This window comes from Oncorhynchus mykiss, chromosome 5 (genome assembly GCF_057628025.1).
Source record: "Oncorhynchus mykiss isolate SJ-2025 chromosome 5, ASM5762802v1, whole genome shotgun sequence".
NCBI lineage: Eukaryota > Metazoa > Chordata > Actinopteri > Salmoniformes > Salmonidae > Oncorhynchus > Oncorhynchus mykiss.
Genome location: NC_143026.1, coordinates 87,499,943 through 87,525,727, shown reverse-complemented (window position 1 = coordinate 87,525,727; position 25,785 = coordinate 87,499,943). Strand labels below are relative to the sequence as shown.

Here is a 25,785-nt window from a genome sequence, read left to right as displayed (position 1 = left end):
TGCTGCTCCACCTGAGCTATGATAGATGTAATACAGTACAGTACTGCTGCTCCACCTGAGCTATGATAGATGTAATACAGTACTGCTACTCCACCTGAGCTATGATAGATGTAATACAGTACAGTACTGCTGCTCCACCTGAGCTATGATAGATGTAATACAGTACAGTACTGCTGCTCCACCTGAGCTATGATAGATGTAATACAGTACAGTACTGCTGCTCCACCTGAGCTATGATAGATGTAATACAGTACTGCTGCTCCACCTGAGCTATGATAGATGTAATACAGTACTGCTGCTCCACCTGAGCTATGATAGATGTAATACAGTACTGCTGCTCCACCTGAGCTATGATAGATGTAATACAGTACAGTACTGCTGCTCCACCTGAGCTATGATAGATGTAATACAGTACAGTACTGCTGCTCCACCTGAGCTATGATAGATGTAATACAGTACAGTACTGCTGCTCCACCTGAGCTATGATAGATGTAATACAGTACAGTACTGCTGCTCCACCTGAGCTATGATAGATGTAATACAGTACAGTACTGCTGCTCCACCTGAGCTATGATAGATGTAATACAGTACAGTACTGCTGCTCCACCTGAGCTATGATAGATGTAATACAGTACAGTACTGCTGCTCCACTTGCGCTATGATAGATGTAATACAGTACAGTACTGCTGCTCCACCTGAGCTATGATAGATGTAATACAGTACTGCTGCTCCACCTGAGCTATGATAGATGTAATACAGTACAGTACTGCTGCTCCACCTGAGCTATGATAGATGTAATACAGTACAGTACTGCTGCTCCACCTGAGCTATGATAGATGTAATACAGTACTGCTGCTCCACCTGAGCTATGATAGATGTAATACAGTACAGTACTGCTGCTCCACTTGCGCTATGATAGATGTAATACAGTACAGTACTGCTGCTCCACCTGAGCTATGATAGATGTAATACAGTACTGCTGCTCCACCTGAGCTATGATAGATGTAATACAGTACAGTACTGCTGCTCCACTTGAGCTATGATAGATGTAATACAGTACAGTACTGCTGCTCCACCTGAGCTATGATAGATGTAATACAGTACTGGTGCTCCACCTGAGCTATGATAGATGTAATACAGTACTGCTGCTCCACCTGAGCTATGATAGATGTAATACAGTACAGTACTGCTATTCCACCTCAAATCAAATCAAATGTTATTTGTCACATACACCTGGTTAGCAGATGTTAATGCGAGTGTAGCGAAATGCTTGTACTTCTAGTTCCGACAATGCAGTAATAACCAACAAGTAATCTAGCTAACAATTCCAAAACTACTACCTTATCCCCATAAGTGTAAGGGGATAAAGAATATGTACATAAAGATATATGAATGAGTGATGGTACAGAGCGGCATAGGCAAGATACAGTAGATGCTATTGAGTGCAGTATATACATATGAGATGAGTATGTAAACAAAGTGGCATAGTTAAAGTGGCTAGTGATACATGTATTACATAAAGATGCAGTAGATGATATAGAGTACAGTATATACATATACATATGAGATGAATAATGTAGGGTATGTAACATTATATTAGGTAGCATTGTTTAAAGTGGCTAGTGATATATTTTACATCATTTCCCATCAATTCCCATTATTAAAGTGGCTGGAGTTGAGTCAGTGTGTTGGCAGCAGCCACTCAATGTTAGTGGTGGCTGTTTAACAGTCTGATGGCCTTGAGATAGAAGCTGTTTTTCAGTCTCTCGGTCCCAGCTTTGATGCACCTGTACTGACCTCGCCTTCTGGATGATAGCGGGGTGAACAGGCAGTGGCTCGGGTGGTTGTTGTCCTTGATGATCTTTATGGCCTTCCTGTGACATCGGGTGGTGTAGGTGTCCTGGAGGGCAGGTAGTTTGCCCCCGGTGATGCGTTGTGCAGACGTCACTACCCTCTGGAGAGCCTTACGGTTGTGGGCGGAGCAGTTGCCGTACCAGGCGGTGATACAGCCCGACAGGATGCTCTCGATTGTGCATCTGTAGAAGTTTGTGAGTGCTTTAGGTGACAAGCCGAATTTCTTCAGCCTCCTGAGGTTGAAGAGGCGCTGCTGCGCCTTCTTCACGATGCTGTCTGTGTGGGTGGACCAATTCAGTTTGTCTGTGATGTGTACGCCGAGGAACTTAAAACTTACTACCCTCCACTACTGTTCCATCGATGTGGATAGGGGGGTGTTCCCTCTGCTGTTTCCTGAAGTCCACAATCATCTCCTTAGTTTTGTTGACGTTGAGTGTGAGGTTATTTTCCTGACACCACACTCCGAGGGCCCTCACCTCCTCCCTGTAGGCCGTCTCGTCGTTATTGGTAATCAAGCCTACCACTGTTGTGTCGTCCGCAAACTTGATGATTGAGTGGGTGAACGTGGGTGAACAGTGGGTGAGGCGTGGGTGAACAGGGAGTACAGGAGAGGAGAGGGCTCAGAACGCACCCTTGTGGGGCCCCAGTGTTGAGGATCAGCGGGGTGGAAATGTTGTTGCCTACCCTCACCACCTGGGGGCGGCCCGTCACGAAGTCCAGTACCCAGTTGCACAGGGCGGGGTCGAGACCCAGGGTCTCGAGCTTGATGACGAGCTTGGAGGGCACTATGGTGTTAAATGCCGAGCTGTAGTCGATGAACGGCATTCTCACATAGGTATTCCTCTTGTCCAGATGGGTTAGGGCAGTGTGCAGTGTGGTTGAGATTGCATCGTCTGTGGACCTATTTGGGCGGTAAGCAAATTGGAGTGGGTCTAGGGTGTCAGGTAGGGTGGAGGTGATATGGTCCTTGACTAGTCTCTCAAAGCACTTCATGATGACGGAAGTGAGTGCTACGGGGCGGTAGTCGTTGAGCTATGATAGATGTAATACAGTACGGTACTACTACTCCACCTGAGAGAGAGTATTGGGAATGTGTCAGAGTTGGATGTGAGTTAGAGCTCATCTTGTGAGAGTATACTGCCAGTCACTGTGAAGGCTAGACAAGGTTGTTGCTTTATTCCGTACACACTGTGCTGATTGTGAGGGGAATAAGAGAGTGTTGGGAATGCATTGTGCAAGGTTTATATGTTGGTATGTACTTGTTTTTACTGTTGTCAGTTTGTTTGTTTGTAGCCCTGTGCTGTTGAGAGGGAGATGTGTGTAACGTGTGTGTATAACGTGTGTGTGTTTTCTGTATTTCAGCTAGCCCAGGATGAGGGCAGCCCGGTGCGAGGGTTCGGGGTGGTGGAGTATGAGAGTGCAGAGCAGGCGGAGGCCATACTGATAGAGATGGACAGAACACTGTTGGGAGGACAGGAGATCCGTCTCTCTCTCTGCACCCCCGGAACCTCAGGCAGGAGCACATTGGCAGCGCTCATTGCTGCTCAGGGTGTGGTAAGTAACTTGTCTAGAAGGACAAATCGCATACACACACACATACATACACACACAAGCATGGCCACTTGTGCACACACAATACTATGTTTAATGCAAATCTGGATAAACAATAGTGCTGAGTGATTAACCAAAAGTTATTTAAACAACTCATTGACCAATGTTGGTTCAATTATTTTAATTCCATTTTGTTAGTTTTTTTTTCTGCGAACTCAATACGCACATTGTGCAGTTTCTGTAGAGATGTCAGATCAAGCCTGAACCGTGCAATGTAGTAGTGTTGTAGTTTCCAACAGGACAATATTCTACATAGTTTAACGCAGAAAACGTGGTAATTAACTACAATGACCATAATCCATTGCACGACTACTTGTCCGGTTTGTGTTTCTTGTACACCTGCTACATGAAAGAGAGAAGTATACACAATCGAGGGATAGAGAGCAGTTGCTTTGCGAGGTATCTCTACCTGAAAATACATGATCTAAGTGATGGTTGGTATTCAGCAGTCATCAACAGTCTCTATAGAGATGAGATATGAAATAAAGTCATCAAATGTAATATATACAACAACTGAAATATTTCATTCAAGTAATGTGAATAAATGATGGTTATTAAGTAGTCATGAGGAGTCACTACCATCATGGACTTTTATTAATAGTTTTATTCTGTGTTGTTACAGCATTCAACCCACATAATACTCAGTGCATTTAATGTTTAGATGATCAAACCTGAAACCAAACCGACCACAAAAAACACTAATCACTCAGCGTTAATAAACTGACAGATTTACAAAGTCCAATGATATACAAATGAATGCATATAAAAATCATCAGTCACTATGCTTGCTTATACAGTATTCATACATGTACTGTATATACACCTTCCTAATATTGAGTTGTACCCCTTTTGCCCTTAGAATGTCTTCAATTGTTTCTAGCATGGACTCAATGTGTTGAAAGCGTTCCACTGGGATGCTGGCCCATGTTGACTCCAATGCTTCCCACAGTTGTGTCAAGTTAGCTGGATGTCTTTTGGGTGGTGGACCATTCTTGATACACACGGGAAACTGTTGAGCTTGAAAACACAGCAGCATTGCAGTTCTTGACACACTCAAACCTGTGCGCCAGGCACCTACTACCATACCTTCAAAGGCACTTAAATCTTTTGTCTTGTCCATTCACCCTCTGAATGGCACACACACACAATCCATGTCTCAGTTGCCTCAAGGCTTAAAAATCCTTCTTTAACCTGTCTCCTCCCCTTCATCTACACTGATTGAAGTGGATTTAACAAGTGACATCATAGCTTTCACCTGGATTCACCTGGTCAGTCTATGTCATGGAAAGAGCAGGTGTTCCTAATGTTTTGTACAATCAGTGTATTATTAAAGCAATAAGGCCCAAGGGGGTGTGGAATAATATACCACGGCTAAGGGCTGTTCTTTGCACGACGCAACACAGAGTACCTGTATATAGCCCTTAGTCGTGGTATATAGGGCCTATACCACAAACCCCCGAGGTGATTTACTGCGGTTATAAACGGGTTACAAATGTAATTAGAACAGTAAAAATAAATGTTTTGTCATACCCATGGTACACAGCCTCATACATCACGGCTTTCAGCATTCAGGACTTGAACCACCCAGTTTATAAAGGGAAATAATGCACGCTCTAGAATGCCCTTCAAACCAATCAAAAACGAGTATTCAACAATGCCATGGTATTCTGAAAATGTAAACATAAATCTGTATACTGTATACATATCACCTCCCGTTCCTTCTTTCTCTCGTACTGTGGTGCTGTCTGGCAGAAACAATAACAGTGGAAGTTATTTTAAGAGTTGTCCTAATGTAACGCTGCCTCACAATGAGCCCTCTCCTCTGTTCGCTTCTGACAGAAATCAACCCTTCTGTGCTCACTGCCCCTGACACACACATGCCTACACACATACAAAAACTGACATGCACACAAACAGACACACACACTACTGGAATGTACTCAAACACATGCACAGTCAAAGTCATCCACACACACACATACAACCATTGAAGTCTACACGCACACTTAAATACGTGCACACACAGTACTTTGAGCACCTCACCTCTACCCCACTCACTCTCTAATTTCTACCTTTTGAGACGAAAAGATGGTAGGAGGAACTGTCAATCTGTCAACACCACAGCATCAACTTGGTCATACCAGGTGACTGTGGACAGTATAATGTATAGTACTGTGGGACATCCCAGGTATATTATCAGATGATCCCTGTGACTCAGAGATAGTACTCTGGTACATCCCAGGTATATTATCAGATGATCCCTGTGTCTCAGAGATAGTACTCTGGTACATCCCAGATATATTATCAGACGACCCCTGTGTCTCAGAGATAGTACTCTGGTACATCCCAGGTATATTATCAGACGACCCCTATGTCTCAGCGATAGTGCTCTGGTACATCCCAGGTATATTATCAGATGATCCCTGTGTCTCAGAGATAGTACTCTGGTACATCCCAGGTATATTATCAGATGATCCCTGTGTCTCAGAGATAGTACTCTGGTACATCCCAGATATATTATCAGACGACCCCTGTGTCTCAGAGATAGTACTCTGGTACATCCCAGGTATATTATCAGACGGCCCCTATGTCTCAGAGATAGTGCTCTGGTACATCCCAGGTATATTATCAGATGATCCCTGTGTCTCAGAGATAGTACTCTGGTACATCCCAGGTATATTATCAGATGATCCCTGTGTCTCAGAGATAGTACTCTGGTACATCCCAGGTATATTATCAGATGATCCCTGTGTCTCAGAGATAGTACTCTGGTACATCCCAGGTATATTATCAGATGATCTCTGTGTCTCAGAGATAGTACTCTGGTACATCCCAGGTATATTATCAGACGACCCCTGTGTCTCAGAGATAGTACTCTGGTACATCCCAGATATATTATCAGACGACCCCTGTGTCTCAGAGATAGTACTCTGGTACATCCCAGGTATATTATCAGAAGACCCCTATGTCTCAGAGATAGTGCTCTGGTACATCCCAGGTATATTATCAGATGATCCCTGTGTCTCAGAGATAGTACTCTGGTACATCCCAGGTATATTATCAGACTACCCCTGTGTCTCAGAGATAGTCTTAATAGTGCACTTAGAGACTGAATAGGTTGAGTAGTTCTTAGAAAAGCAAGTATTTCCTAGAAAGTGAAGAGCACCAGGCTCTTTCTGTTGGTGTGTTCAGCTGTGTTGCTTTTACGCCAAACATAACGTTTTGCATTGTTGCCAAAAAGTTCAATTTTGGTTTCATCTGACCAGAGCACCTTCTTCCACATGTTTGGTGTGTCTCCCAGGTGGCTTGTGGCAAACTTTAAACAACACTTTTTATGGATATCTTTAAGAAATGGCTTTCTTCTTGCCACTCTTCCATAAAGGCCAGATTTGTGCAATATACGACTGATTGTTGTCCTATGGACAGAGTCTCCCACCACAGCTGTAGATCTCTGCAGTTCTTCCAGAGTGATCATGGGCCTCTTGGCTGCATCTCTGATCAGTCTTCTCCTTGTATGAGCTGAAAGTTTAGAGGGACGGCCAGGTCTTGGTAGATTTGCAGTGGTCTGATACTCCTTCCATTTCAATATTATCGCTTGCACAGTGCTCCTTGGGATGTTTAAAGCTTGGGAAATCTTTTTGTATCCAAATCCGGCTTTAAACTTCTTCACAACAGTATCTCGGACCTGCCTGGTGTGTTCCTTGTTCTTCATGATGCTCTCTGCGCTTTTAACGGACCTCTGAGACTATCACAGTGCAGGTGCATTTATACGGAGACTTGATTACACACAGGTGGATTGTATTTATCATCCTTAGTCATTTAGGTCAACATTGGATCATTCAGAGATCCTCACTGAACTTCTGGAGAGAGTTTGCTGCACTGAAAGTAAAGGGGCTGAATAATTTTGCACGCCCAATTTTTCAGTTTTTGATTTGTTAAAAAAGTTTGAAATATCCAATAAATGTCGTTCCACTTCATGATTGTGTCCCACTTGTTGTTGATTCTTCACAAAAAAATACAGTTTTCTATCTTTATGTTTGAAGCCTGAAATGTGGCAAAAGGTCGCAAAGTTCAAGGGGGCCGAATACTTTCGCAAGGCACTGTATATATAGTTGAAGTCTAAAGTTAACATACAGTTGAAGTCAGAAGTTTACATACACCTAGGTTGGAGTCATTAAAACTTAGTTTTGGCAAGTCGGTTATAACGTCTACTTTGTGCATGACACAAGTAATTTTCCAACAATTGTTTACAGACAGATTATTCCACTTATCCAGTGGGTCAGTAGTTTACATACACTAAGTTGACTGTGCCTTTAAACAGCTTGGAAAATTCCAGAATATTATGTCATGGCTTTAGAAGCTTCTGATAGGCTAATTGACATAATTTGAGTCAATTGGAGGTGTACCTGTGAATGTATTCCAAGGCCTACCTTCAAACTCAGTGCTTCTTTGCTTGACATTATGGGAAAATCAAAAGAAATCAGCCAAGACATCAGAAAAACATTGTAGACCTCCACAAGTCTGGTTCATCCTTGGGAGCAATTTCTAAATGCCTGAAGGTACCAATAGTACGCAAGTATAAACACAATGGGACCACGCAGCTGTCAGACCGCTCAGGAAGGAGACGTGTTCTGTCTCCTAGAGATGAATGTACTTTAGTGCGAAAAGTGCAAATCAATCCCAGAACAACAGCGAAGGACCTTGTGAAGTTGCTGGAGGAAACAGGTACAAAAGTATCTATATCCACAGTAAAATGAGTCCTATATCGACATAACCTGAAAGGCCGCTCAGCAAGGAAGAAACCACTGCTCCAAAACCGCATAAAAAAGCCAGACTACGGTTTGCAACTGCCCATGGGGACAAAAATTAGTCAGGAAGTTAAAGCTTGGTCACAAATGGGTCTTCCAAATGGACAAGGACCCCAAGCATACTTCCAAAGTTGTGACAAAATGGCTTAACTTCTTGGTGACAGGGGGGCAGTATTGAGTAGCTTGGATGAGTAAGGTGCCCAGAGTAAACTGCCTGCTACTCTGTCCCAGATGCTAATATATGCATATTATAAGTAGTATTGGATAGAAAACACTCTGCAGTTTCTAAAACTGTTTGAATGATGTCTGTGAGTATAACAGAACTCATATGGCAGGCGAAAACCTGAGAAAAATCCAACCAGGAAGTGGGAAATCTGAGGTTTGTAGTGATTGCCGATCCAATATGCTGTGTCTATGGGGCCAGATTGCACTTCCCAAGGCATCCAGCAGATGTCAACAGTCTTTAGAAAGTTGTTTGAGGCTTCTATTGTGGAAGGGTGTCGAATAAGAGCTGCTTCAACAAGTGGACTACTGCGCGTTCACGCGGGTGAGCCGTTCCTTCCTTTTCCTATGTAATGAATACGCTATTGTCAGGTTGGAATATTATTGATTATTATTATAAGATTTATTATAAAAAGACCCTAAGGATTGATTGTAAACATCGTTTGACAAGTTTCTACAAACTGTAATGGAGCTCTTTTGACTTTTCGTCTGGATTTTGCACTCGCGCATTGTGCCTTTGGAGTAGTGAACTAAACACGCGAACAAAATGGAGGTATTTGGACATAAATATGGACGTAATCGAACAATTCAAACATTTCTTGTGGGAGTCCTTGGAGTGCATTCCGATGAAGATCAGCAAAGGTAAGTAAAGATTTATAATGCTATTTATGACTTTTGTTGACTCCACAATTTGGCGGGTAACTGTATGGCTTGCTTTTGTGGCTGAACGCTGTTCTCAGATGATTGAATATTGTGCTTATGCCGTAAAGCTTTTTTGAAATCTGACACAGCGGTTGCATTAAGAACAAGTTTATCTTTAATTCTATGTAAAACATGTATCTTTCATCAACGTTTATGATGAGTATTTCTGTTATTCGATGTGGCTCTCTGCAATTTCTCCAGATGTTTTGGAGGCATTTCTGAACATGGCGGCAATGTAAACTGAGGTTTTTGGATATAAACATGAACTTGATCGAACAAAACATACATGTATTGTGTAACATTGAGTACTGGGAGTGTCATCTGATGAAGATCGTCAAAGGTTAGTGATTAATTTTATCTATATTTCTGCTTTTTGTGACACCTCTCTTTGGTTGTAAAATGGCTGAATGCTTTCTGTGACTAGTTGCTGACCTAACATAATGATGTGTTCTGCTTTCGCCGAAAAAACTTTTTGAAAGGGTAGCGTCCCAAACGATCCCAGAGAGGTTAAGGACAACAAAGGCAAGGTATTGGAGTGGCCATCACAAAGCTCTGACCTCAATCTGATATACATTTTTGGTGCAGAACTGAAAAAGCGTGTGCGCGTCAGGTTGAGTGGGCCAAAATTCACCCAAGTTAAATTCACCCAAAATTTACCCAAGTTATTGTGGGAAGCTTGTGGAAGGCTACCAGAAACGTTTGACCCAAGTTAAACAATTTAAAGTCAATGCTACCAAATAGTAGTTGAGTGTATGTAAACTTCTGACCCACTGGGAATGTGATGAAAGAAAGAAATGTCACATCTGCTCCCACTACGCCCTCTGGTGTTCATCCGGTGTCGTCCGGACCTGCAGTTCTCCCCCTGTATACACTATCTCTCTCTCTCTTGGTGTGATTGTGTGGTTCTCTCTCTCTTGGTGTGATTGTGTGGTTCTCTCTCTCTTGGACCATCCGGTCTATGGAAGGATGCTGCTAAACGACTTCTGTCCCTTTGTCAAGGTTCTCAGAGTGTGGCTGAGATGGCATGTAAGTTCCGCACCCTCGCCGCAGAGAGAGGCTGGAATGACGAGGCCCTTCAGGGAGAATTCCGGAACGCACTCACTGAGGCCCTCAAGGATGAGTTGGTATCCAGAGAAGAGCCTGATGGACTTGACAAACTAATTTCTCTCATAATTCGCATTGACAACCGTCTCGGTGAGCGTCGGTGGGAGAGGGGAGGTAGGGTTTGGTCGTGTCTTTACTATCATTAAATGAAGACTTTTAGTTTTTATCAAAGATTCTCTGTAATTAGTATTACGCGATTAAACTGATTAATCATGTAACTGTAATTAACTAGGAAGTCGGGGCACCAAGGAAAATATTCAGATCACAAAGTTATAATTTCCTAATATAACATTTCAGATATTTTATATCTGATCAATTAGTCTTCGAATTAATCAATTATTTACTTTACCTCACGTTAGTCTCATTCCAAACGTCGTAAATTGTTGGTTATCTGCACGAACCCAGTCTTCACTATGAGTCATCCAGACATCAATTGTCTTAATTCATTTATTTACTAACCGAGTAATTCACAGAAATGCATAAACAAACAAACAAAGTAAAAATGGTTACAAGAAATGATAGGGGAATGTGCCCTAGTGGGCTAAACTGGCATGGCGGCTTGTTAGACAAAAAAGGAAGTGGGGGTTGACTGAGAAGTCATTACAGAGTTGATAATTATAACAATTGAAATGCTAATCCTTTGCACATGAACGCTCACTCATTCGGGAACAATTGCAATCAATATATATATTTACGCTCAGTGTGTCGTCTTGATTGCTGTTGAAAAGTTAGTTTCTGTTGGAGAGTTTCCGTCCTCCTCTCTCTCTCATATATATATATATATATATATATATATATATATATATATATATATATATATATATATATAGTATATCATGTTGTTGTAGAATGGATGTTTCTGTGGTTGTCGTTCTTCGCGTTCAATGATACCGAATTCCTAGCTGCAGATTGGTAATTAATATCAAAGACTTGATCTTATTCAGTCGGTATCGATAGTCTAAGAGTTTAACCACGTGGTATGGTTAAAACATTCATCAATGGTCTGCAACCTTTGTCTTCTCGTAATGGAGAAAAACATGGTCTAGTGAGAATTGCAGAAAAGGGCCTGTCCCAGGATGCCCGACCCTAACTGGGCTCATGGGCGGTCCTCTGATTTAGTTAAACTCAAAAGGGAATTGGAGTTTCCTTCATTAAACAGTCCAAAATCACATTACACAATTTTACAAACAGTATCATCCTTACTCATTCATCTTATACCTTCTCTGGAACGTAAACGTTGTTCGGACCTCAAGTTCTGTGAGGTGGAAGAAATTCCTTTGTTCTCTATGAAACTTCACTCTGTCTCTATACTGTGGCCATGAGGAGACAATCTCTTCCAGGAATTTATGACCACTCTGACCACAGCAGCCTAGTTGTAGGAGGCAGGGAGAGGTGGATGGGGCTTGCTGTACCCAAAGAGGGCAACGTCATGACAGTTGCATGTCCCATAATGTCTGCTTCTGTGCCTTGCTCAATTTCTCCGACTGCATCACATCACCAGGCAGGTTCCTGAACCCATGCAGCTCGGCCGGACTCGTCTATCTCCAGAGGAAAGGTAGCGGCGTATTAGTACTAAGAGCTGTCTGTATTGTGGCCAGGTTGGTCACCTGGTCTCCACTTGTACCCTGTGTCCAGCAAAAGAGTGGGCTCAGCAGTAGTAGGGGATATACTGTTGAGCCAAATCGCCTGCCCATCGTCTCCCAGACCCCTACTCGTGGCCAACCTTGTGTGGCAGAGTGAGGCTTTTCCTCTGCCTGCTCTCATCGATTCAGGCGTCGACGAGAGTTTTCTGGACCGAGTCGTTGTTAAACAGTTGGGCCTGGACACTGTTTTGCTTGATTCACCTCTGGAAGCCAACGCTCTCAATGGAAAACTACTCTTCCGTGTTTTGGAGAGAACTCTTCCTGTTATCCTGCGTCCCTCTGGTAATCACCAGGAAAATATCAGTTTCCATATCATCGACTCTTCTCACTCACCTCTGGTTCTGGGCCATCCATGGTTAAAGCTACACAACCCACAGATTTACTTGTCTACCGGAAGGGTTACTTGGAGTACATTTTGCCATTCTAATTGTCTACATTCTGCCCTTCCTCCTGCCTTGTCTGCACCCCAGTCCATTCCAGAACCCCCAGACCTGTCTTCTGTTCCTCCAGAATATCATTGTCTAGGTCCTGTATTCAGCAAGCACCACACCCCATCTCTGCCGCCTCATCGGCCTTACGACTGTGCTATCGAGCTTCAGCCTGGAGCTCCTCTCCCTAGTAGCAGGTTGTATAACCTCTCTCACCCCAAGCAAGAAGCCATGGAGGAATACATCCAGGACTCCCTGTCTGTCGGACATGTCAGGCCTTCTTTCTCTCTAGTGGGAGCTGGATTTGTCTTTGTCAAGAAGGACGGGTCACTGAGGCCATACATAGACTTCCGTGGGTTGAATAGTATTACCGTCAGGAATAAGTATCCCTTGCCACTGATCAGTTCTGCTTTTTGCCACAGTATGTACTAAACTGGGCCTACCACCTTGTCCGCATCAGAGAGGGAGACGAGTGGAAAACGGCATTCAACACACCACTTGGACATTTTGAGTACCTCGTTATGCCTTTTGGCCTCACTAACGCCCCGGCTGTTTTTAGGGCCTGGTGAATGATGTCCTGAGGGAGGTCATTGGGCGTTTTGTTTTTATCTGTGGATGACATTATTTTTTTCCCGAAGGACATTGAGGCTCACAAGCAACACGTCCACCAAGTTCTCCGAAGGCTATTGGAGAATAAGCTATTTGTCAAGGCTGAGAAATGTGAGTTTCATGTTTCCGCTGTGTCCTTCTTGGGTTACATTATTGCTCAAGGACAGCTATGAATGGACCCAGCCAAGGTAATGTCAGTCATAGAGTGGCCTGTACCCGCGAATCTGAAGCAGTTTTTAATGGCGTTCGTCTGTACGAGAGGCGGACCAAAGCGCAGCGTGGTTGTTTTGATTCATGTTTTTAATAAATAACTTCACATGAACAAACTAACAAAAACAAGAAATGTGAAAACGCAAAACAGTCCTATCCTGTGACAACAAACACAGTGACAGGAACAAACACAGTGACACCCAGGCTACCTAAGTATGATTCTCAATCAGAGACAACTAATGACACCTGCCTCTGATTGAGAACCATACTAGGCCGAAACATAGAAATACCCAAATCATAGAAAAAACAAACATAGACTGCCCACCCAACTCACGCCCTGACCATACTAACTACATACAAAACAAAGGAAATAGAGGTCAGAACGTGACACAGTTACAGCATTTTCTGGGGTTTGCCAATTTGTATAAACGATTCATCCGTGACTACAGTCGTTTGGCAGCTCCTCTCACCTCCACTCCATTCTACTGGTCCCCTGAGGCAGAGGCAGCGTTCCGGGAACTCAAGCACCGCTTCACTTCTGCTCCAATCCTTACCCAGACAGACCCAGAACTCCAGTTTGTCCATGAGGTGGATGCTTCCGACACCTGGGGTAAGTGCTGTTCTGTCTCAACGTTCTCCCGCGGATCAGAAGCTCCATCCTTGAGCCTTCTTGTCCTGCAAGCTCTCACCTGCAGAGAGACATTTTGAAGTAGGCAACCGGGAGCTCTTGCCTGTTAAGCTGGCTCTTGAGGAGTGGCGTCACTGGTTAGAGGGTTCAGTACTTCCCTTCATTGTGTGGACTGATCATAGAAATCTAGCCTATATCCAGACTGCCAAACGTCTCAACTCTCGGCAGGCCAGATGGGCTTTGTTTTTTGGAAGATTCAACTTCACACTCACTCTCCCGGATCTAAGAATATCAAGCCTGATGCCCTCTCTCGTCGGTTCACCGCAGACAACAAAAGTTCAGAGCCTGCATCATTGCTGCTGTCTCCTGGAAGATTTAATCTCGTGTTCGTCAGGCTCTGTTTGTGCCAGATTCAGTTCGTTCTGATGTTCTTCAATGGGCCCATTCTACTCACCTCACCTGTCACCCTGGCATGAACCAGACAGTCAACTTCCTGCATCAGCGATTTTGGTGGCCCACCATGGAGAGAGACACTCGGGAATTTATATCAGCCTGCTCAGTCTGTGCCTGGAATAAAACCTCCACCAAACCTACACCTGGTCTGCTTTGTCCTCTTCCCATACCTAGTCACCCCTGGTCTAGAGGTCGACCGATTAATCGGAATGGCCGATTAATTAGGGCCGATTTCAAGTTTTCATAACAATCGGAAATCTGTATTTTTGGGCGCCGATTATTATAATTTTTTTATACCTTTATTTAACTAGGCAAGTTGGTTAAGAACACATTCTTATTTTCAGTGACAGACTAGGAATGGTGGGTTAACTGCCTTGTTCAGGGGCAGAACGACAGATTTTCACCTTGTCAGTTCGGGGGATCCAATCTTGCAACCTTACAGTTAACTAGTCCAACTCTCTAACCACCTGCCTCTCAATGCACTCTCCGAGGAGCCTGCCTGTTACGCGAATGCAATGTAGAAGCCAAGGTAAGTTGTTAGCTAGCATTAAACTTATCTTATAAAAAACAATCAATCACTAGTTAACTACACATGGTTGATATTACTCGTTTATCTAGTGTGTCCTGCGTTGCATATAATCGATGCAACGCTGGGGGATGATTTAACAAAAGCGCATTTGCAAAAAAAGCACAATCGTTGGTTGACTGTACCTAACCATACACACCAATGCCTTTCTTAAAATCAATACACAGAAGTATATATTTTTAAACATGCATATTTAGCTAAAAGAAATTCAGGTTAGCAGGCAATATTAACCAGGTGAAATTGTGTCATTTCTCTTGCGTTCATTGCACGCAGAGTCAGGGAATATGCAACAGTTTGGGCAGCTTGGCTCATTGCGTACTAATTTGCCAGAATTTTACGTAATTATGACATAACATTGAAGGTTGTGCAATGTAACAAGTATATTTAGACTTAGGGATGCCACACGTTAGATAAAATACCAAATGGTTCCGTATTTCACTGAAATAATAAACGTTTTGTTTTTGAAAGGATAGTTTCCGGATTTGACCATATTAATGACCAAAGGCTCATATTTCTGTGTTTATTATGTTATAATTAAGTCTATGATTTGATAGAGCAGTCTGACTGACCGATGGTAGGCAGCAGCAGGCTCGTAAGCATTCATTCAAACAGCACTTTCGTGCGTTTTGCCAGCAGCAAGCACAGCTCTGTTTATGACTTCAAGCCTATCAGCCTAATGGCTGGTGTAACCGATGTGAAATGGCTAGCTAGCGGCGTGCGCGCTAATAGCGTTTCAAACATCACTAGCTCTGAGACTTGGAGTAGTTATTCCCCTTGCTCTGCAAGGGCCGAAGCTTTTGTGGAGCAATTGGTAACGCTGCTTTGAGTGTGGCTGTTGTCGATGTGTTCCTAGTTCGAGCCCAGGTAGGGGCAGGGAGAGGGACGGAAGCTATACTGTTACACTGGCAATACTATAGTGCCTATAAGAACATCCAATAGTCAAAGTTATATGAAATACAAATGGTATAGAGAGAAATAGTCCTATAAATATTATATTAACTACAACCTAAAATCTCTTACCTTGGAATATTGAAGTCTCATGTTAAAAGGAACCACCAACTTTCATATGTTCTCATGTTCTGAGCAAGGAACTCAAACGTGAGCTTTTTTGAGTTGGAAACTGCTATACTCTGTGTTACTTCAGCTAACCCTTCCTCCTGGAGTGCCCAGCTATCCTGGGTGGAATACGCCCACAACACCCTCATCAATGCCTCATTAGGTATGTCTCCCTTTGAGTGTGCTCTGGGTTGCCAACTTCCCTTGTTCCCTGCCCAAGAGGTTGAAGTAGCGGTGCCCTCAGTCCAGGACCACATGCGCCCGGGCTTCCCTTCTTCGTGCCTCCGCCAGGACCCAATCCAAGGCTAACCGTCATCATGCTGCAGCTCCAGTTTACACTCCATGGCTTTCTTCGAAGGACTTGCCTCTGAAAGTGGTTTCGAAAAACCAGCTCCCCGATTCATTGGCCCCTTCGAGATTGATTGTGTCATAAACCCCTCTGCTGTTCATCTAAAACTCCCTGACTCTCTCAAAATTCACCCCACCTTCCATGTATCATTGATCAAACCAGTCTGCTCCAGTTCCTTGTCCCCTCCTGAAGCTCCTCCCCCCCTCGTCTCATCGACAACCATCCTGCCTATACGGTCGGGCGGCTTTTGGAAGTGCGCCGTTGGGGCCGTGGTTGGCAGTATCTGGTGGACTGGGAAGGATACGGGCAACTGTTGTCACAGGAACATCAAGCTGCTTGGAGATGGTCTTGTAGCCTTTACCTTTACCATGCTTGTCTATTATTTTCTTTCTGATCTCCTCAGACATCTCTCTCCTTTGCTTTCTCTGGTCCATGTTCAGTGTGGTGCACACAATGATACCAAACAGCACAGTGACTACTTTACTCTGGTCCATGTTCAGTGTGGTGACCACAATGATACCAAACAGCCCAGTGACTACTTTACTCTGGTCCATGTTCAGTATGGTGCACACAATGATACCAAACAGCACAGTGACTACTTTACTCTGGTCCATGTTCAGTGTGGTGACCACAATGATACCAAACAGCACAGTGACTACTTTACTCTGGTCCATGTTCAGTATGGTGCACACAATGATACCAAACAGCACAGTGACTACTTTACTCTGGTCCGTGTTCAGTATGGTGCACACAATGATACCAAACAGCACAGTGACTACTTTACTCTGGTCCATGTTCAGTGTGGTGACCACAATGATACCAAACAGCACAGTGACTACTTTACTCTGGTCCATGTTCAGTATGGTGACCACAATGATACCAAACAGCACAGTGACTACTTTACTCTGGTCCATGTTCAGTGTGGTGCACACAATGACACCAAACAGCCCAGTGACTACTTGACTCTGGTCCATGTTCAGTGGGGTGCACACAATGACACCAAACAGCACAGTGACTACTTTACTCTGGTCCATGTTCAGTGTGGTGACCACAATGACACCAAACAGCACAGTGACTACTTTACTCTGGTCCATGTTCAGTGTGGTGACCACAATGATACCAAACAGCACAGTGACTACTTTACTCTGGTCCATGTTCAGTGTGGTGCACACCATGATACCAAACAGCCCAGTGACTACTTGACTCTGGTCCATGTTCAGTGGGGTGCACACAATGACACCAAACAGCCCAGTGACTACTTGACTCTGGTCCATGTTCAGTGGGGTGCACACAATGACACCAAACAGCACAGTGACTACTTTTCTCCATTTAAATAGGTGGAATGACTGATTACAAGATTGGAGACGTGTGATACCAATTAAAGAAACAAATTAGTTTGAAATATCACTATAATCCAATTATTTATTATATATTTTCGAAGGGGTACCAACAAATGTGTCCAGGCCATTTTAGAATATCTTTGTAGAATAAGCAATAATTCCTCTCTTTTCACAGCTTCTTTGCTTTATTCTATGACATACAGTGGGGCAAAAAAGTATTTAGTCAGCCACCAATTGTGCAAGTTCTCCCACTTAAAAAGATGAGTGGCCTGTAATTTTCATCATAGGTACACTTCAACTATGACAGACAACATTAGAAAAAAAAATCCAGAAAATCACATTGTAGGATTTTTAATGAATTTATTTGCAAATTATGGTGGAAAATAAGTATTTGGTCAATAACAAAAGTTTATCTCAATACTTTGTTATATACCCTTTGTTGGCAATGACAGAGGTCAAACGTTTTCTGTAAGTCTTCACAAGGTTTTCACACACTGTTGCTGGTATTTTGTCCCATTCCTCCATGCAGATCTCCTCTAGAGCAGTGATGTTTTGGGGCTGTTGCTGGGCAACACAGACTTTCAACTCCCTCCAAAGATTTTCTATGGGGTTGAGATCTGGAGACTAGCCAGGCCACTCCAGGACCTTGAAATGCTTCTTATGAAGCCACTCATTCTTTGCCCGGGCGGTGTGTTTGGGTTTCATCTTCAATGCCCTTGCTGATGGAAGGAGGTTTTCACTCAAAATCTCACGATACATGGCCCCATTTATTCTTTCCTTTACACGGATCAGTCGTCCTGGTCCCTTTGTAGAAAAACAGCCTCAAAGCATGATGTTTCCACCCCCATGCTTCACAGTAGGTATGGTGTTCTTTGGATGCAACTCAGCATTCTTTGTTCTCCAAACACGACAAGTAGAGTTTTTTACCAGAAGTTCTATTTTGGTTTCATCTGACCATATGACATTCTCCCAATCTTCTTCTGGATCATCCAAATGCTCTCTAGCAAACTTCAGACGGGCCTGGACATGTACTGGCTTAAGCAGGGGGACACGTCTGGCTGTGCAGGATTTGAGTCCCTGGTGGCGTAGTGTGTTACTGATGGTAGGCTTTGTTACTTTGGTCCCAGCTCTCTGCAGGTCATTCACTAGGTCCCCCTGTGTGGTTCTGGGATTTTTGCTCACCGTTCTTGTGATCATTTTGACCCCACAGGGTGAGATCTTGCGTGGAGCCCCAGATCGAGGGAGATTATCAGTGGTCTTGTATGTCTTCCATTTCCTAATAATTGCCCCCACAGTTGATTTCTTAAAACCAAGCTGCTTACCTATTGCAGATTCAATCTTCTCAGCCTGGTGCAGGTCTAAAATGTTGTTTCTGGTGTTCTTTGACAGCTCTTTGGTCTTGGCCATAGTGGAGTTTGGAGTGTGACTGTTTGAAGTTGTGGACAGGTGTCTTTTATACTGATAACAAGTTCAAACAGGTGCCATTAATACAGGTAACGAGTGCAGGACAGAGGAGCCTCTTAAAGAAGAAGTTACAGGTCTGTGAGAGCTTGTTTGAATCTTGCTTGTTTGTAGGTGACCAAATACTTATTCCATAATTTCCACCATAATTTGCAAATAAATTCATTAAAAATCCTACAATGTGATTTTCTGGATTTTTTTCCCTAATATTGTCTGTCATAGTTGAAGTGTACCTATGATGAAAATTACAGGCCTCTCATCTTTTTAAGTGGGAGAACTTGCACAATTGGTGGCTGACTAAATACTTTTTTGCCCCACTGTACCAAATGCATGCAAGTATACATTATAAAAATAGCTTTTAATTTCATCACTTTTCAGGAGGAATGAAGCATTATTTCAATGAGCTGTAAGGGTACCAACAATTTTGAGCACGTCTGCATATAGAGAGGGAGAGAGAAAGAGGAAAAGAGAGCGAGAAATATAGAGGGGGGGAGAGAGGGAGACAGAAATATAAATATAGAGAGAGAATGAGACAGAGAGAAATAGAGAGGGAGAGAGAAAAATATAAAGAGAGAGGGAGAGAGATAAATATAGAGTGAGAATGAGAGAGAGAGAAATATATAATTTGTATATAGAAAGAGAGAGAGAATTCCACTCCTCTCTATGCAAGATGCGATCAGTGACAGATCACACTGTACCTCGCTCAATACCCAAATAACAGACTCTATAATTTACACTCTCACTGACAGGCTAAAACACACACACACACTCTCAAACAGAGGCAGTAATACACACTACTCACTCAGCTGAACATGGCTCAAGGCTAGGGGAAATATAATCTGTTTATTGCTATTGTGAATGTCTACTCTGTGAGCCTGTGTATGTGGCTCTGTGATGAGAAGCTCAACCTTGCTGGTGATAGCACTTACACACTGAGCAAAAATAGAAATGAAACATGCATCAATTTCAAAGACACTCAGTGTCACTCAGTGTATATACACTACCGGTCAAAAGTTTTAGAACACCTACTCATTCAAGGTTTTTATTTTATTTTTTACTATTTACATTGTAGAATAATAGTGACGACATCAAAACTATGAAATAACACACATGGAATCATGTAGTAACCAAAAAAGTGTTGAACAAATCAAAATATATTTTGTATTTCAGATTCTTCAAAGTAGCCACTTTTTGCCTTCATCACAGCTTTGCACACTCTTGTCATTCTCTCAAACAGCTTCATGAGGAATCCTTTTCCAACAGTCTTCAAGGAGTTCCCACATATGCTGAGCACTTGTTGGCTGCTTTTCCTTCACTCTGCGGTCCAATTCATCCCAAACCATCTCAATTTTGTTGAGGTTTGGGGATTGTGGAGGCCAGGTCATCTGATGCAGCACTCCATCACTCTCCTTCTTGGTCAAATAACCCTTACACAGCCTGGAGGTTGCCGTGGTAGCCATGCTGGTTAAGTGTGCCTTGAATTCTAAATAAATCACAGACAGTGTAACCAGCAAAGCACCCCCACACCATAATTGTCATGGATCCCACTGGAGCTGTGCCATTACGCACACCTGGTCCCCATTTCAGTTATTGTAATTGTATAAACGCTTTGGTTTCCATTGGGATGTCGATTATCGTGTGAGTACCTGTACTGTGTAGTTTTGGCTTTCATGTCGCTTGTATTGTGCAGATGACTACGGGTCTCATCCCGTGTGGTATTATTGTGCGCTTGTGTATTTATTCGAGGTACTCCTCGCTCTTTTGTTTGAGTTTCAACCCTGTTTTGTAGACATGTTTGTTTGGTCTTCATTCCCGTGCCTTTACATGGCACGCTGTAATTTGGGCAAATAAAAATCCCTATTACGCATTCCTGCGCCTATCTCCCGATCCATTTATACCAACGTGACCATAACACCTCCTCCTCCATGCTTTACAGTGGGAAATACACATGCAGAGATCATCCGTTCACCCACACAGCGTCTCACAAAGACAAGGCTGTTTGAACCAAAAATAAAACATGTGGACGCCAGAGCAAAGGACAAATTTCCACCGGTCTAATGTCCATTGCTCGTGTTTCTTGACCCAAGCAAGTCTCTTATTCTGATTGGTGTACTTTAGTTGTGGTTTCTTTGCAGAAATTCAACCATGAATGCCTGATTCACACAGTCTCCTCTGAACAGTTGATGTTGAGATGCGTCTGTTACTTGAACTCTGTGAAGCATTTATTTGGCTGCATTTTCTGAGGCTGGTAGCTATAATGAACTTATCCTCTGCAGCAGATGTAACTCTGGGTCTTCCTTTCCTGTGGCGGTCCTCATGAGAGGCAGTTTAATCATAGAGCTTGATGGTTTTTGTGACTGTACTTGAAGAAACTCTTGACAGTCTTGACATTATCCGGATTGACTGACCTTCATGTCTTAAAGTCATGATGTATTGTCGTTTCTCTGCTTATTTGAGCTCTTTTTGCCATAAAATGGACTTGGTCTTTTACCAAATAGGGCTATCTTCTGTATACCCTCCCTTGTCACAACACAACTGATTGGCTCAGTAAACACATTAAGAAAGAAAGAAATTCCACAAATGTACTTTTAAGAAGGCACACTTGTTAATTGAAATGCATTCCAGGTGACCACCTCATGAAGCTTGTTGAGAGAATGCCAAGAGTGTGCAAAGCTGTCATTAGCAAATGGTGGCTACTTGAAGAATCTCAAATATAAAATAGGTGACAATATATATTTCATTGTAACGTCTACTACACCTGTTGTTTTCGGGGCATATGACTAATAAAATTAGATTAGATTTGTTCTAAAACTTTTGACTGGTAATGTCTATACTGTATATAGCAAGCTATGCTAATCTTTCCCTTTTGTTTGTGTGTGTGTGTATTGCAGATGTTGAGTAATAAGAAGGGCTTACTGCCGGAGCCCAACTTGGCCCAGCTGCTGAACAGCATGACCAACCCAGCAGCCCTACAGGTCCTCATGAGGCCTTACCACACTGGCAAACGAGGAGGTCAGACACACACACACAGACTGGACTCCCTTATTTACAGGACTACTGTAAATTAAATAGAGAAACAACTTACTTTCTAAAGTTTATTGGGTTGTACAGATTAGATTGTTTCATTTTTATCTGTCTCATCCTCTCTGTGCCCCTAGAATGATAGAAATGGCTTTCGATTAGCGTATCCTGTCTTATCAATTCTAAGCACGTTGCTTTTTGATGAATGCTTAATCATTTATTATAATGAACTTGCTCTCAGACTACATCAGAACAGAGGAGAACAGGCAGGCAGGAGTGAAGGCTGAGGGCTGGCTCTTAAAAGAGGAGCACACACAATTAGACTAAGTCTAAAATTAGCCCCTGATTAAATGTTAAACTTTCTACCTATTCTGGAGGAAGCTACCATTAGCTTTGACGCATACATTTATTATGAGTAGGTTGTGGATGTCTGGAGCTATTACTGAGATTATTATCTGGCTGCTGTGTGCTATGCTCTGTTGCATACAGCCTGGGGAAGTCGAAATGCCAACACATAGTAAAGAGGTATTTTCGATCTATCTAACTTACTTCCATTGTCTCCTAAGAGTGGCTGAATATTTTTCCCACATTCCGTTCATTCATTCATGCACCTTGGTTGGTTGGTCGGTGAGGACACCACAGTATGCCTTTCCCTTGTCACTTGAGTGTCTCAGTCAAGTTTGATACCCCTGTTATACAATACACTGACCATGCCTGCTTCCTCCCTCTCTCTCTGTCTCCAGGGAAGTTTGGCCGGCCTCCTAGCCTGTCTCCATTCCTCAGACCCCCCCTCACAGCAGCCCTGTTCCAACTGGGGAAGGTACAGCAGGTAAGAATATTGTGCAGTGTGTGAGAGTATGTGTGTGGGAGTGTGTGTGCATATGTGTGTGTGTGTACAGGACTGGTTCACAGGGAATGGAGAGATGAGTGTGTGTGTATCTGTTTGATGACGTGTGTTGCAGCATGTTCTAAATGTGTGTACTATTACAGCGTGGTCTAAATGTGTGTACTGTTACAGTGTGTTCTAAATGTGTGTACTGTTACAGCGTGTTCTAAATGTTACAGCGTGTTCTAAATGTTACAGCGTGTTCTAAATGTGTGTACTATTACAGCGTGGTCTAAATGTGTGTACTGTTACAGTGTGTTCTAAATGTGTGTACTATTACAGCGTGTTCTAAATGTGTGTACTGTTACAGAATGTTCTAAATGTTACAGCATGTTCTAAATGTGTGTACTATTACAGCGTGTTCTAAATGTTAGTGTGTTCTAAATGTGTGTACTATTACAGCGTGTTCTAAATGTGTGTACTGTTACAGCGTCTTCTAAATGTTACAGCGTCTTCTAAATGTGTGTACTGTTACAGCGTCTTCTAAATGTGTGTATTGTTACAGCGTCTTCTAAATGTGTGTACTGTTACAGCATGTTCTAAATGTTACAGCGTCTTCTAAATGTGTGTACTGTTACAGCGTGTTCTAAATGTGTGTACTATTACAATGTGTTCTAAATCTGTGTACTGTTACAGCGTGTTCTAAATGTGTGTACTGTTACAGCGTCTTCTAAATGTTACAGCGTCTTCTAAATGTTACAGCGTCTTCTAAATGTGTGTACTGTTACAGCGTCTTCTAAATGTGTGTATTGTTACAAGGTCTTCTAAATGTGTGTACTGTTACAGCATGTTCTAAATGTTACAGCATGTTCTAAATGTTACAGCGTCTTCTAAGTGTGTGTAATGTTACAGCGTGTTCTAAATGTGTGTACTGTTACAGCGTCTTCTAAATGTGTGTACTGTTACAGCGTGTTCTAAATGTTACAGCGTGTTCTAAATGCGTGTACTGTTACAGCATGTTCTAAATGTTACAGCGTCTTCTAAATGTGTGTACTGTTACAGCGTCTTCTAAATGTGTGTACTGTTACAGCGTGTTCTAAATGTGTGTACTATTACAATGTGTTCTAAATCTGTGTACTGTTACAGCGTGTTCTAAATGTTACAGCATGTTCTAAATGTGTGTACTATTACAATGTGTTCTAAATGTGTGTACTGTTACAGCGTGTTCTAAATGTGTGTACTGTTACAATGTGTTCTAAATCTGTGTACTGTTACAGCATGTTCTAAATGTTTGTACTGCCACAGCATGTTCTAAATGTTACAGCATGTTCTAAATGTGTGTACTGTTACAGCGTGTTCTAAATGTGTGTACTGTTACAGCGTGTTCTAAATGTGTGTACTGTTACAGCGTCTTCTAAATGTGTGTACTGTTACAGCGTGTTCTAAATGTTACAGCGTCTTCTAAATGTGTGTATTGTTACAGCGTGTTCTAAATGTTACAGCGTCTTCTAAATGTGTGTACTGTTACAGCATGTTCTAAATGTTACAGCGTCTTCTAAATGTGTGTACTGTTACAGCGTCTTCTAAATGTGTGTACTGTTACAGCGTGTTCTAAATCTGTGTACTGTTACAATGTTACAATCTGTGTACTATTACAGCATGTTCTAAATGTTTGTACTGCCACAGCATGTTCTAAATGTTACAGCATGTTCTAAATGTGTGTACTGTTACAGCGTGTTCTAAATGTGTGTACTGTTACAGCGTGTTCTAAATGTGTGTACTGTTACAGAATGTTCTAAATGTGTGTACTGTTACAGCGTGTTCTAAATGTGTGTACTGTTACAGCGTGTTCTAAATGTGTGTACTGTTACAGCGTGTTCTAAATGTGTGTACTGTTACAGCGTGTTCTAAATGTGTGTACTGTTACAGGGTGTTTTAAATGTGTATACTGTTACAGAATGTTCTAAATGTGTGTAATGTTACAGCATGTTCTAAATGTGTGTACTTTTACAGCGTGTTCTAAATGTGTGTACTGTTACAGCGTGTTCTAAATGTGTGTACTGTTACAGCGTGTTCTAAATGTGTGTACTGTTACAGCATGTTCTGAATGTTACAGCGTGTTCTAAATGTTACAGCGTGTTCTAAATGTGTGTACTGCTACATTGTTTTCTAAATGTGTGTACTGTTACAGCGTGTCCTAATGTGTGTACTGCTACATTGTTTTCTAAATGTGTGTACTGTTACTGCGTGTTCTAAATGTGTATACTGTTACAGAATGTTCTAAATGTGTGTACTGTTACAGCATGTTCTAAATGTGTGACCTGTTACAGCGTGTCCTAATGTGTGTAATGTTACATTGTTTTCTAAATGTGTGCACTGTTACAGTGTGTCCTAATGTGTGTACTGTTACATTGTTTTCTAAATGTGTGTACTGTGACAAGTTCTAAATGTGTGTACTGTTACAGAATGTTCTAAATGTGTGTACTGCTACATTGTTTTCTAAATGTGTGTACTGTTACAGCGTGTTCTAACTGTGTGTACTATTACAGCGTGGTCTAAATGTGTGTACTGTTACAGCATGTTCTAAATGTGTGTACTGTTACAGCGTGTTCTAAATGTGTGTACTGTTACAGCATGTTCTAAATGTGTGTACTGTTACAGCGTGTTCTAAATGTGTGTACTGTTACAGCATGTTCTAAATGTTACAGCATGTTCTAAATGTTACAGCGTCTTCTAAATGTGTGTACTGTTACAGTGTGTCCTAATGTGTGTACTGTTACATTGTTTTCTAAATGTGTGTACTGTTACAGCATCTTCTAAATGTGTGTACTGTTACAGCATGTTCTAAATGTTACAGCGTCTTCTAAATGTGTG

At 42.4% G+C, this 25,785-nt stretch overlaps 1 protein-coding gene across 2 annotated transcripts in view; it reads left to right on the top strand.

The window, feature by feature from the left end:
- Window positions 1–25,785, top strand: part of raver2 (ribonucleoprotein, PTB-binding 2) — a 137,322-nt gene that overhangs the window by 72,506 nt on the left and 39,031 nt on the right. For both annotated transcript variants that reach the window (XM_036978624.2, XM_036978623.2), the window contains exons 4-6: window positions 3,217–3,408; window positions 21,956–22,076; window positions 22,829–22,914. In XM_036978624.2, coding sequence (XP_036834519.2) covers window positions 3,217–3,408; window positions 21,956–22,076; window positions 22,829–22,914 — 399 coding nt within the window. The remainder of the gene's footprint in view (window positions 1–3,216; window positions 3,409–21,955; window positions 22,077–22,828; window positions 22,915–25,785) is intronic.